The sequence below is a fragment of the Triturus cristatus genome, chromosome 3_1 (assembly GCF_964204655.1).
Source record: "Triturus cristatus chromosome 3_1, aTriCri1.1, whole genome shotgun sequence".
In the NCBI taxonomy this organism is placed as follows: Eukaryota; Metazoa; Chordata; class Amphibia; order Caudata; family Salamandridae; genus Triturus; species Triturus cristatus.
The window spans coordinates 290,979,997-290,993,929 of record NC_140583.1 but is presented as its reverse complement, the minus strand read 5'-3'; the positions used below and the strand labels follow the sequence as shown (position 1 = coordinate 290,993,929).

General features: G+C 45.8%; 1 protein-coding gene across 4 annotated transcripts in view; it reads right to left on the bottom strand.

Annotated features, from left to right (window-relative positions):
• NPTN (neuroplastin) overlaps window positions 1-13,933 on the bottom strand; it is a 541,091-nt gene that overhangs the window by 206,233 nt on the left and 320,925 nt on the right. For all 4 annotated transcript variants that reach the window (XM_085643906.1, XM_085643904.1, XM_085643907.1 and 1 more), the window contains one exon: window positions 318-513. In XM_085643906.1, the coding sequence (XP_085500032.1) occupies window positions 318-513 (196 nt within the window). The remainder of the gene's footprint in view (window positions 1-317; window positions 514-13,933) is intronic.

The window sequence follows — 13,933 nt, the reverse complement described above, 5'->3', positions numbered from 1 at the left end:
GAAATGACAAACTGCATTATGTAAAGCCTTGCAAGGCCATAAATATCTCATAGAAAGTGAATGTGGTTGTTCCTTAATGGCATGCAGAAACAGCGGTGGTACACTAGATACGAGTTACTCATATTAACCCAATCAGGAGAAGCCAAAACACTGCACAGACACACATTTTAATTTGTGGTGGTTATATTGCTCTTGTACCATTTTCCGTAACTTTAAAGCGATCATGCGATTAACTATTCTAAGACTCGATAATTAACAAATATTATGTTCATCCCTACATGCTAAGTGCTTGAAATGCAATATAGGACAAAACTTACTTTAACTCAATACTGAAGTCGTTGGCCTTAAAATCAGTTTTCTTGGTATCGGCAATCTGCTGGTCATTTTTCATCCAGAAGCCAGAGTCAGGCTTGCTAGCCTCATCAGTCCGAATCAGGTTACACTGGAGAACAATAGGGCCACTAGGGACACCTTGTGGCAAAGTCACATCCTCTGTGTAGTTCACTTTGGGCTCTAGAATAGAGGACAAACCAAAATGGCATGTCAAAGGGATGTGGTCCAAGGTGATAATAGCAGCCTTTATTCCATAAACTTGTGACAGAAAAATGGGTTTTATTACTCAGACATACTAGAATCAAACACCCTGCAATGTAGGAAAATGACTTGATTTATACCCTGAGACCCAGCAGGCTGCATCTCATTTCAAATGCCTTACAGTAAGAGGAAGTATAAAATTGAATAATTTTCCAGAAAATCTGTGAGACAATTTTTGAAATTCCTAGACAGTCTCTTGTCTTGTAGATCAGGGAATTTGCTATGTGGTTAAGATAAAGGGTCAGCATCCTTCACTTCCTCCCAGTAACGATTACATCCTCGTTCATAAAATGCAGCTGAAGGGTAAATTTAGCTTGCCAAAAATAGTTTGTTCTTAAAGTTGGGTGCAGGAGGGCTTGTGGGGAGCAAGTGGGCAGATAGATTCAGGTCTTTCTTTCTCGTGTAGTGTGGGCGCAGAGAGATGGATTGCATGGGATTATTTGAAATTATATGTCATATTAAGAATGTGAGTCTAATTCAGATCTCTGTCGTATGAATAATACCAGGGGCGATTGCTTGTTTTAAGTGTGCTTGTACTTCCAAAAACCAGAGTGCCAATTGTGTGGTTGCCTAAAAAGTATCTCGTAGTTGCATAATCACCAAACCGGCAAAGGCACACAAACCAATTATGTGCAGAGTTAACCCCAAAGCAACTTGGTATGGCTGAGGGGCAAATTCGAAATTTTGACCACCGGACAACTTGTAGTTCAATGCGCTTTACAGCCAACAATACTGTTCATCGGGTTACATGCAAAGTAATCCTATCTTAAATTCCCTATTCCTCAATTCATTGACGTTACAGCATTAAGGAAAGATGCAACCCTTTTGGTGTAATATATATGCTCATACAAACGTGACAGCTCTCTATGTTCATTCTTATGCAGAGATCCAGGGAACTAAAGGAAAGACGCTGTTTATCTGCAATGTAAATGTTCCTTAGGTTATATGACTGACACGTAACACAAAGGGAATTTCATTACAAGACCGGAGGCTACCATTATGCTCATCACTTTTAATGCGTCTCCAAGCAGCCGCATACATCATAAAGTAAGTGTTCCAAATAGAACGTTAACAATAATAAATGGCATGAGCCCACAACATTCAGCCTCTTTTAAATGCGGCTCCAGGCAGATAAGTTCTCTTATACATTTCTTCTCTAACTTGCATTTATATTGTAATTTGTTTGATGTACCTTACTACACTTCTGTTTTACCTTACTTTAATTCTTATGTGCCCGTGTTCCCTTACACCACACCATATCTGTACCCTTTGGGCGCTCTGCCTCACATCCAGCTCCGTTTCGAGACTCGCCCCCCCCTTCTCCTTCGTTACCGTCATTTCCACCTCCAATTTATGGAAGTTGGATCATGACCACGCACCCAACCTCAAAATAATTTCTATTTTCAGTGTTCTAACTCGTCGAAGCCTCCCTACCCGGTCTTTACGCAACAACCCCGGCCGTTCCGCTCTCATCCGCTACTCCTCGCAAAGTCTGAGGTCATTTTATTAAGATTTAACACCGGCGCACCCGGATTACAATATTGGAGGAATGAACCTTGGCAGCGCGACGCTGACGTCGTCGCGTTGCCAGGGAACATTCCTCGAATCCTCTTTCTGCCTTTCAGGCCGCTTCACACGTGGTACATGTTTCCTGGCAACCAATATGTAAACAACCTCCGGTGATCGCGCTCGAGGGCATTACACTCATCAGAGGAAGACAGTTAACCAGCCTGACAGTTTTTTCTGCCTTATCCGTAGCCTTTTCCCTAAAATAAATAAATAAATAAGGGGAGAGGAGAGATATATATTATCTACATTAATTTAATTAATATCTTTAAACCCTCATTCCCTACCCTACCCAAAAAAACTAAAAAAGGGGGAAAGATACAATTATTTAGTAATCCTCATTATTATACTAATAATTAAAAAAAAAAACAATTTTAAAAAAGGGAGAGAGAACTTATATTTAAACATATAAATAATAGGAAAAGAGAATACTCTACTCCCCTTTTCACTCCTATTTTCACCGATCATGTCTGATTTCGACTCAGACGAAGCAGAGGCTAGCGCACCTACTCCCAATTTAAACAATGAGGCTTTTAAAGACATCATTCACGAGGGAATGAGATCCTGTATGTTGGAGACCTTGTCTAAGGTGATTACATCTAAAAGATCCTTCCTATCTATTAACTCTCTAGACCAACATACTCTCCCTAACGAAGATCTCACTCATACAAGGGGAAAAAGAGCCCAAAAATGTAAAAACTTAGATTTTATCCCCAAGAGCACTGGAGGTCCTAGTACCTCTACTTTTACGGGAGGTCATCGCACCTCTTTTTCCTTGGGTGTCCCTAGCGGCACAACATATAAAGGTGTCCCCAGCAGCACAATACATAAAGATGTCCTCTGCGGCACAAAATATCAAGGTGTCCCCTGCGGCACAAAACATCGAAGTGCTCAAAACGATGACCTCGTTGATAACGATGATGATCTCGATATTGATGATGCCTCTGATTCACCTGATGAATATGTCCTAGATCAAGACGATCTTGAATTCAACTCTCTGGATGATGACCTCCCTCACTCCTCTAAAGATACCATCTTAGACCCACTAGGTCAAGAAATGTTCTCTCCCCTTAACATTAAACATCCCAGGAGCTCAGAATGGATTCCTCACAACCACGTGAGCAAATTCATAAACAAATGGCTAAGATACCCCCTTGACAGGGATGCTCGGAACCTATTAAGAGCCGAATGTTCTCGACCCTCCAACGAAGATAAGACTGGCCAGACCCCAAATCTTGATCCAGAACTCATCAAGTACCTCTTCAAACTCGGAAGAGACCCTAGAAAGGGTATGGAGAGATCCCTAAAAGGCTGCCAAGATGGAGTCCTTGACATCCTGGGCCCGCTTGCAAGAATTATCGAGATCACGGAAGAAAGCTACATTAATGGCACTCCCCTTAACACAGAACTCATTAGAGGACTTAGCCAGAGAGCTCTCGTTCTATTAGGCAATGCTAATGCCAGCCTCAACTCTGAGAGGAGAAGAGTAGTCCTCACCAAAATTAGCCTGAAACTCAGTGACCTAGCAGACAAAGAACCCTCTATCAACCCCAAAGGCTTGCTCTTTGGCGAAGACCTGATTAAAACTCTAGGGAAATATGTCTCGACGTTTACAGCACTAGATAAAGCCCACCAAAACATGGAGAGTATTTAACTCAAACAACCTTTTCGGGAGGGCCGGTAGACAGGGCCAGTCTTCCGGCCGATTCTTCAGGAGGCCCTATCCTAGAGGAAGAGGATATGGCGGAAGGGGATTCACTCCCTCAAACACTCCCCAATTCTTTCCGCAAAGAGGAAGAGGATTTCGCTCCAGAAACTTCAGATTCCGCGGAGCATCCATCGACAACAACACCCAAAGTGAGTACAATCTCTACCTCCCCTCCTCACCCCGTTTCCCCCAAAGTAGGTGGGAGACTGTGAGGCTGGGTGTGCAGCGGGCCGGAAAAGCAAGCGAGGAGGCCGTATGTAGTGTGCTATAGTAGGGATTTATTGAAGAGTCACAAAGGTAGAACACAAGGTAAACAAGGAGGACGTCCGGGTGCTGGATCCACTCTAGGCCGGCGATGCTGGTTGCGGTCTTCGTCGGCTCCAATGGAGGTTTCGGCGACGTGGAGAATCCACGGAGGGCAGGGAGCAAGAAGAGAAACAAAAGGGACCGTTAGTCCTATCCTTTTCGGAGGATCTTTGCTCCCGTCACCGTCACCCGGGTGTGTGGGGAAGGGGCGGAAAAACGAGACAGTGAGGAAAGGAAGGGACCGGGGGAAAGGAATACGGGGCGGGAAAAAGAAAGGGTGTTCGGTCGGGACGTGAAGGACGAGGCAGGGCACACAGGGCAGTGCTATACAGTTATAATACAGTGCAGGGAACGTAATGCTAAAGAGAAGGGGAATGTATACAAGGACTATACAGGGGACTCCTAGTGAGTAAACTAGTGGGGTTAAAGGCACTCACGCGGTCCGCCGTAACTCTCCCGTTGAGTTACGGCCGCTCTACAGCCACCTCCTGTGGACTCCACCACTCTTCGGTCCACACGTCTGCTTCAGTCGTCTGCTCTCCGTCTCTTGCCTCTTCTCCTTCGCGTCCTCCAGTCCGAGGTTCCTGCCACAAATCTCCGACCCTTCGCACTTCCGGGTTCTCCTTTTTATCCGGTGCTGTCGCTGCCATAGGGGCGGAGCTTCCGGAGTCCGCGATATTTGAGGCTGTCTGACCCGATGTTCTGGTTGGTCTCTGTGGGGAAAGGAAGGGTGTGATTTTCCGGTGTTTTGCTGGCGTCTCAGGTCGAGTCCTTATGGGGGCATTATGAAGCCGGGGATACAGTCCCGGGGCTGGCGAAGGAGGTAAATTCGGGGAAAGACGGTGTTCCGGTTGGGGTTGTCGGGACGCCGTTTCACAGAGACTCAAACTCTTTTTCAACAATTGGAAATTAATAACCCAGGACCCATGTGTTTTAAATACCGTGAGGGGATTCGTGATAGACTTTACCCAAACTCCTTACCAATCTTCTTTCCCAAAAGAAATGTCCCTTACCCTAGATCAGGAAAAGATAATAAAGGAGGAGATCTCCTCCATGCTTCAGAAGGGCGCAATAGTAGAAGTGCCCCTAGAGATGCTAAAATTCATAAGCACCCTATTCCTTGTCAAAAAGAAAGACAAAGGTTGGAGACCCGTCATAAATCTAAGAGACCTCAACAAATACCTTGTTTACCGACACTTCAAAATGGAGGGAATTCACCTCCTGAGGGACCTACTTCTAGAGGGAGACTGGCTTGTAAAATTAGACCTAAAGGACGCCTACTTTACCATTCCCATGGCCAAAGTTCACCAACCCTTCCTTCAATTCCTATGGAAAAACCATCTTTTCCAATTCAAAGCCCTTCCCTTCGGTCTCTTTTTAGCCCCCTGGTGTTTCACCAAGGTAATGAGATCAATCGCTTCATCCTTAAGAGAAAAAGGTATTAGCATGATACTTTACCTAGACGATATTCTTATCCTCTCTCAGGACCACTGTCAAATCCTTCAAGACCTGAAAACTGTGATGGACCTATTAGAAAACCTGGGGTTCATCATAAACAGAGAAAAGTCAATCCTTTCCCCTTCCAAAAACTTAGAATTCCTAGGTTTTTCTGTAGATACCACAAAATGCCTGCTACTCCTTCCTCCAAAGAAAATATCAAAAATAAAGAAAGAAATGAGACACATCCTAAAACTTCAAAATATTCCCTTATGGGAACTAGCCAGATTACTAGGTCTCCTTTCCTCTTCGATACAAGCCATCTTTCCAGGCCCCCTAAATTATCGTGCACTTCAGAGAGTGAAAGCCAGAGCCCTTCAATCGGGCCTCTGGTACGGAGACCTCATCTCGCTAGACCAAGAAGCAAAAGTAGAACTGATCTGGTGGTTAGACAACCTAGAGGCATGGAATGGGAAAGCAATATTTGGCTCAATTCCAGAATTCGTTTTAGAATCAGATGCCAGCCTTCATGGCTGGGGAGCCTGCTTCCAAGGCCAGAACACTGGTGGAATCTGGTCTCTAGAAGAATCCTCACATCACATAAATTTCTCTACGCCTTGATGAGTTTCAAACAATCCATACAGGGCAGGTCCATCATCCTAAAAATGGACAATATCTCCGCTGTTGCCTACATAAATCGGCTAGGTGGAACCAAATCTGCAGACCTCTCCAACCTAGCCAGGAAACTTTGGATGTTCTGCTTGGAACACAAAATTTCTCTAAGAGCCGAATATCTCCCAGGCAAATCCAATGTATCCGCAGACTGGAACTCAAGATTCCTCTTAGACTTCAGCGACTGGAAACTCAACGTTTCCGTCTTCAATTCCCTCAACAATTTTTGGGGTCCTTTGGAATTAGATCTCTTTGCCAGCAGACTAACCTTCCAAATCGAGAATTATTACAGTTGGATGCCAGACCCGGGTGCTCTGGCAGTGAATGCCTTCCTGCAACCTTGGCAAGGCAGAAAAAGCTACGCCTTTCCCCCCTTTTCCATGATTCAGAGGGTCCTTCAGAAAGTCAGACTCCATCGATGCTCGATCATACTAATCACTCCCTTTTGGCCCTCCCAAGCTTGGTTCCCAACTGCCCTAGAGATGAGCTACGACCTTCCATTCCTAATTCCCTTCCTTGTGGACCTTCTTACAGACATAGACGGTCATCTTCACCCCATGGTTCAATCAGGGAAACTGAACCTTCTTGCCTGGAGAGTGTCAGGAGATCCAATGACCTCTCAAGACTTGTCAACAGCTTAAACTCTCCTCGGCGAATCTTGGGCCCCTGGTACACACTACCGATACAACAACATTTGGAAATCTTGGGTTCGTTGGTGCTTGGAAAGGAACCTGGATTCCGTTCAAGCAACTATCGTTGACAATCAATTTTCTGGTAGAACAATTCGAAAGAGGCCTTAGTTATAGATCTATCAATTGTTCTAGATCTGCCATCTCCGCTGGTCATTCCCTCGTCAATGGTAAGACAATTGGCAAAAATGCAATTATCTGCAGAGTTCTCAAAAGCATCAGACTCAGAAGACCTCCTAGACCCAGATATCAATCCCTCTGGGATGTCAACTTAATTCTAGACCTTTTTACGAACTGGCCTATTAATACGCTCCTAAACAATAAAAACCTTTCCATCAAACTCGCTACCTTACTTTGCTTAATTTCCTGTCGTAGAGTCTCCGATGTTAAAGCACTTGCAATATCTAATAGATCTTACAACATGTTCGGAGTAAACTTTGATCTCTTCAAAAGAACCAAGACCATGTCCAATTCCATCTTTTATCCTCGTTTTGATTCTTACCCTAAACTCTGTGTGGTTGACTGTATGAAAGAATACGATTCTAGAATGAATTCTCTTCGTCCTCCTACTGTGACTCAATTACTCATCTCCTTTGTTAAACCCCACAAACCTATCTCTTCCAGTTCAATTTCTAGATGGGTTAAAATTGTGATGAACCTAGCAGGTATCAACCTCAATATCTTCAAACCTCACTCTATCAGAGGTGCAATGGCCAGTAAGTCATTCTGGTCTGGAGGTAAGTTAGACGATATACTTAAAGCTGCTGACTGGTCGAATGCTAGAACATTTGCCCAGCATTATTGTAAACCTATTCCTCATCTGTCCGACGTAGTCTTACAAAGCTACCAACAAGCATAATGGTAGCCTCCGGTCTTGTAATGAAATTGCGATTCTCCTATTAACATGACCAGAGAATCTGGATTTGATTAAAGACACGGAGGCTAACATTATCCCTCCCTCCTCTTTCCCACTAGATGTTTTATCCTTCTATAGAAATTATCTACTGTTTATTATTCGAGATATTAAACACATTGTTGACTTGACATCAGTTTTATGCTATTAAACTCATTGTTGACTTGACATCAGTTTTATGCTCTTGCTATACTTGTACTAATCTCTTTGATTACTCATACCTTTGTCTTTTATTTTATCAATATTTACTCACATTACTTTTTTGCAGATAATCTCTCATGACTTCAGGACTCGAACTTCTTCTTCTTCATCCTCGGTATCCTGCCTTCGATGATGTTCTATGTTTTATCAAGATGTTTGCAGCCCTTCATTCTTTAAAGTTCCAAGGATTTTAAACTAACTTATCCTGTTTTCGCGATTTAAAAGAGGCTGAATGTTGTGGGCTCATGCCTTTTATTATTGTTAACGTTCTATTTGGAACACTTACTTTATGATGTATGCAGCTGCTTGAAGACGCATTAAAAGTGATAAGCATAATGTTAGCCTCCGTGTCTTTAATGAAATCCAGATTCTCTGGTCATGTTAATAGGAGAATCGCAATTCTCATCACTGAGGACCAACAACTGTTCTGTCAACTTTATAACAAAACTATCAACAGGTTAGCGTGCTAGCAATTAACCCTGTATAAATCAAACAGTTGATCTTAGAAGTTCATCTAAGAATACTAAGCAAAGCGAACTTGTCAGGATGCTGAGAAACAAACCATCATATACTAAGGTCCAGAAGAATCAACTGACCTGCTGAGCAAATGAATCAAGCAATAATATCAGCAAAAGGTAATGAATTAGTGGTTGCTAGGAATATATCTGCCAATTATTCCCAAAGGTGCTGCAATGAGAAGACAAAGAATAGGAGTATCACCCTTTGGATAAATGTATTTAATTCAAGCTACAATCCATTTAGTTATCCACTGCTAAAAGATAATCTTTACTATTAATATCATAATGTAAAAAAAATGCTGCCAAGCCGTCGACCGTAATGGGCGCACGGAGTTGAAGCTCCGTCAGCCTTCCAGCAGATCCGAGCCCCTGTGGGGCGTGTGGTGCGACTGCACTGGCGCCGATGCTATGATATGAAAACGTAGTCCTGGTACAAGAGAAATTTGCGGCACGTCGGTCCTCGGAGAGTCTGAGGGACAAAATCAGAAGAGTGAGGGCGGAGCGAAATGGAGGCCTGATTCAGGCCTGTGCCGAAGTGGGGAGCGGACGTGGTGTTGTAATACCGCCCGCTGGCCAAGCGTGTACCAGATACTGCTGCGGCAAGATAGCGAGTGAGTGAGACTTCGCAGGCGGCTACGATGTCGGACCTTCCGCCAGATGTGCCCGGACCACCAACGGGATTTTGCGGCCATACTTGGCAAGCCGCGTGGCGCTGGGACAGAGCTCACGGGACCAGAGGCTTGACGATGCAGAGAGCGGACGCACCACTTTCAACTGAGTACCCCAACCAGTTGGGGGGCCCGACTCCTGGCTCGCAAGCACAAGGTGGAGTGGCCTGGGCTGCTTTCAGCTCTGTGGGGCCTTGGAATGTGGTATGCATGAGGCGCTGCAGGCATTGGGGGGGGGGGGGGGGGGGGGGGGTGGTGGGGAGGGGACCCTTTGTCCACTGGGAAGTCTGCCTTAGGATGCTTGTGGCCTACATTTCCAACTGGAGAAGCTACAGAGAAGAGGCACGACAGGGGAGAGAAGCAGGAGACGGGGCCAGACTGCTGCAGGTGTTGATAAAACCTCCCGTATCCTGGCGTTTGCGTGCGGAGGGTTGCAGTTAGGGCAGTGGGGCTGTGCCCTGGGACTACCTGGCAGCACAGTTGAGGGGGCATCCAGGGCTCGAGTCCGAGTACCACGCGGGTGGACTGCGTCCCCCCACTTATTTTACCGGGAGCTCGATAACTGGAGCAAATGGAGCAACGCAATCACTCTTTGGCTTCTCTGGGGCGAGATCGGAGTTCATTCAGAACGCTGCTCACGCGCTGGCTTCTCTGATGCAATTGCATCTAAGGGGTGAGCGAGGGGGGGCAATGAGTCTGATGGTGCAAGCCACCTTGTGTGACGTCACTAGCGTACCCCCCCCTTTTTTTTTCAGGACTTGTGCCCTGGGAGCATCCCGCTCAATAGTGGCAGTGGTTACTCTTGCCACTCCCTAATAAGACAAACATGGCTAAAAGGGACCCTAAGCAACGCAAGCTGCTCTTTAATGTTGCAAAAGATAGAACGGCCACCTCTCGCGCTGAAGAGGCTGAGGACCCCACCTCAGCATTATGGAAAGACATGGAACGGTCAAGCGCAGAGGCGCCCTTGAAAGAGCTGCACACTGGCTTCAAGACACTGGATGGCAGGTTCGACACGTGATTAGATAAAATGCACAAACGGCTGGAGTGTCACGAGCTGCGACTGGATGTAGCAGAGGGCAGGGTGTCAGAGATGGAGAATGGAGCAGTGCAAATGTCAAAAAGGGTAGAAAATCTGTAGAGGCAGGTCAAGACGTTAGCCGTGAAGACGGAGGATTTGGATGCAAGAGGGAGAAGGAACAACCTGCACATAGTGGGGGCGCCGGAACTGACAAACAGTGGGTGTTTGGATCAGTTTGTTGAAAGATTGTTAACGGAACTGTTCGGTGAGGAATCTTTCACCATTACTTTTGTTGTAGAGCGCGCTCATCGTTCGTTGGGGCCGCATCCGAATCCAGGCCTCCCGCCTAGACTGATAATTGCAAGGCTACTGAACTTCCGAGACCGCAACACTGTGCTCAGGTTGGCGAGGGTAAAAGGGCCACTAACATGGCAGGGCTCTGCGCGGTCCTGGTTTCCGGACTTTACTATCATGGTGCAGGAAGCCTGACATAAGTATGCAGGAGTTAAGGCAACGCTGCGCAATCTAGGACTACGATATGGAATGCCCCACCCGGCGCAGCTGCGGGTTGACATACAGGGGACGGTGCACATCTTTGACAGCCCGACGGCTGTTCAGGACTTCTGCAAGACCTTGTCAGACACTCAGCAAAACCCTCTCCATGGGTCGCTGGGAGGGTCACAGCCTGAGATCCACTGTAGTGCGAGCATGGACTTATTACCGATGGGGTAGCTGCAAGGACCGATGTATCTGATACACAAGTCCACAGATAAGTTTTGCATGACTCTATACACCTCTGTACATGTTTCAATGCCAGTAAGGATATGAGTGCTAGGTTTGGTGGTGCGGCTGCCAACCACAAACTGGATACAAAGTAAGTGTTCATGTTTCAAGAAGCAGGGCTGACGTAGTGTTGCCACACCCCCAGTGAAGTTCACAATACGGAGTAATGATTAGCCAGGTTTGGCATTGGAAAGTTAAGCAATTGTGATGTTTGTTGTTCTGGGTATGTGCTGGGTGGTTAGACGCTCGGCATGGAGGGGGAGTTGCAACAATGCGTTCCTAATATAAGATGGAAAATTAAGCAGATAGGGAAGTAACAGTGCAAGAAGGACTTAATGTCAGGGTGATATCACTGGGTGCAGTGCACGATGACGGCGGCCAACATTAAACCATTTGCAGACATAGCGTTCATGTCATGGAACACTAGGGGGATCAATACGCGGAAATGCAGGCAGATGATACTGTACATGCGCCGACATGCAGTAGAAGTGATGTTTTTGCAGGAAACGCACCTGGCGTCCACATGGTCACCCTCATTGGCCTCCACGTGGGGGAAAGATAGATTTTTCTTGAACCTTACCATTCAGATACTTAAACACAATAGAAGACCCGGCAGGACGTTATTTGCTGGTGTTAGGGGTGCTGTTGGGACAGCGCCTATTATTGGTCAATGTATACGCACTGAATGTAGACGACCTGGGATTCTTTCACAACTTAGACGCAAATTGCCCTGCTAGATGCTGATCATATTTTATTGGGGGGAGACTTGAACAAAGTCCTAGATCCCACACTTGACAGCATGACCAGAGCAACACACACTAAACCGAGTTCCAGCACGGCACTGACGGAACTCTGTGAGCAGTACACGATGCACAATGCGTGGTGCCACGCCGGTCTTGCATATACGCATTATGCAGCACATTAGATCACATGGACGAGGTTAGACTACTGGCTATTATCCCGTACTAGGACCCCTTGTGTGCGGGAAGTAAAACATCTGGCCTGCACACTGTCCAACAGCTCCCCTGTGGTCTTGAACATGTGTATACCGGGGGGTGACGCGGCGAGAGACCGAGGCGGATCCCAGAAAGGGCACTTATGGATACAGTCTTCAGAAGTGAACTTAGGAAGGCAATAATTTAATATTTTGAGACCAACACGGAGTCGGTTTCGCAACAAACTATATTATGGGAGACGTTTAGGGCATAGATAAGGGGAGCAGGGATATTGAAAGACCTCCGTAACACACTAACCAAACTAGAGGGCAGGCTCATGCGCTCAGACCAGGATCCGACTAACGGGGCAACTCAAGATTATTAGTTCAGGAGGGCGGCACTGTTGACGGAATATCAGGAAGCGGCAGAGAGCGCTTACCATATGGGTAAATACGGAACAGCAAGGAGGTATGGAGAAGGAGAGAGGCCGGGGCGGACCCCAGAACTCTGATTGCTGCCACCTCACAGGCAATCGTACATAACAGGCCTGCGCAGACTACAGGATGAACATATCGCTGACACACCCGGAATTAAGCAAGAATTGGTTAGGTACTATACAGATCTGTACACCGCCTGGGGCACAGAGGAATATAGTGACATTGCCAGCTACCTGAACAGTATAGCTATGGTTTGCCTGACACCTGCACAGCAACAGTTCCTAATTGAGCCCTGCACTGTTGAGGAGCTCAAGCAATCAATAGAAGCCAGGGATGTGAATAAAGCCCAAAGGGCAGATGGGTTCACGGGCGCCTTCTATAAGGCTTACAAAGAGCTATTGGCACCAAAGCTGCTGGAAATGTATGTAGAGGCATTGCAGGAGGGAATTCTCCCCCCCTCGTTGCGGGAGGCAGTTATTGTGCTACTCCTCAAACCTGGAAAGACCCATTGTGCTGCGGCTCCTATCGGCAGTTGTCGTTATTACATTTTGGTATGAACATACTGGCTAAAATGGTGGCAACCAGGTTGGCACTATTGCTGGGCCAAATAATATCACCAGCGCAATTGGGGTTCATCCCGCACAGGTCTAGTGCATGAAATCTTCGCATAGAGTAGTGCCTACAGTGTTGGCGATTTTGGCACTGTTGGACGCAAGATGCTGTGCATGCAAAGACAGAGGTCAAATGTCAGTCTCTGTCTTCCGAAAAAGCATGGTGTTAACTTTTCTTTCTCAAATGTCAAAGTGAGAGGATTTATGTGACAATCATGCTGCAAAAGGCATGGCTTTTTTTTTTAATAGCACACAACAAAATGTAAATGTCTGTAAATGAACTGTACAGATATTTCAAAATATATTAGAATTAGGAAAGCACAAATGTAGCACATTTTCTGTAATTTTGAAGTGTGTTGGAAATAAATATTTTCATATTATCAAATCATATCAATGCACTAGGAGATGGCATTCCCCACACAATCATTTGTAGGCTGTACACTATTATCAGTAAAACTATATGTCTCTGAAAATGTAATGGTCATTTCAATCAAAAGTATGTAATGGCACTTTGCATACTCCACTCTACACCACTCTATGCCCCTCCAGCCTACGCCACTCTAAGACACATCAGTCCACTCTATACCATGACATGCTACGCCATGACACTCCAATCCATGCTACGTCACTCCACTCCACTCTATGCAACTCTCTCTATGCAACTGTAATGCCACTTTACTCCACTCTACTATATGGCACGCTACTCCACTGTACTCAACTGAGACATTTTACTCATCGGGGCTCGACAAATCCACTCGCCCGCTCGCATTTGCGAGTGAGAATTGATGAGGACGAGCTATTTTTAGGTCCTACTCGCCCTGTCTGGCGAGTAGGAAGACAAACCAACTTTTGTCCTCTGTCTTTAAAAATGGAG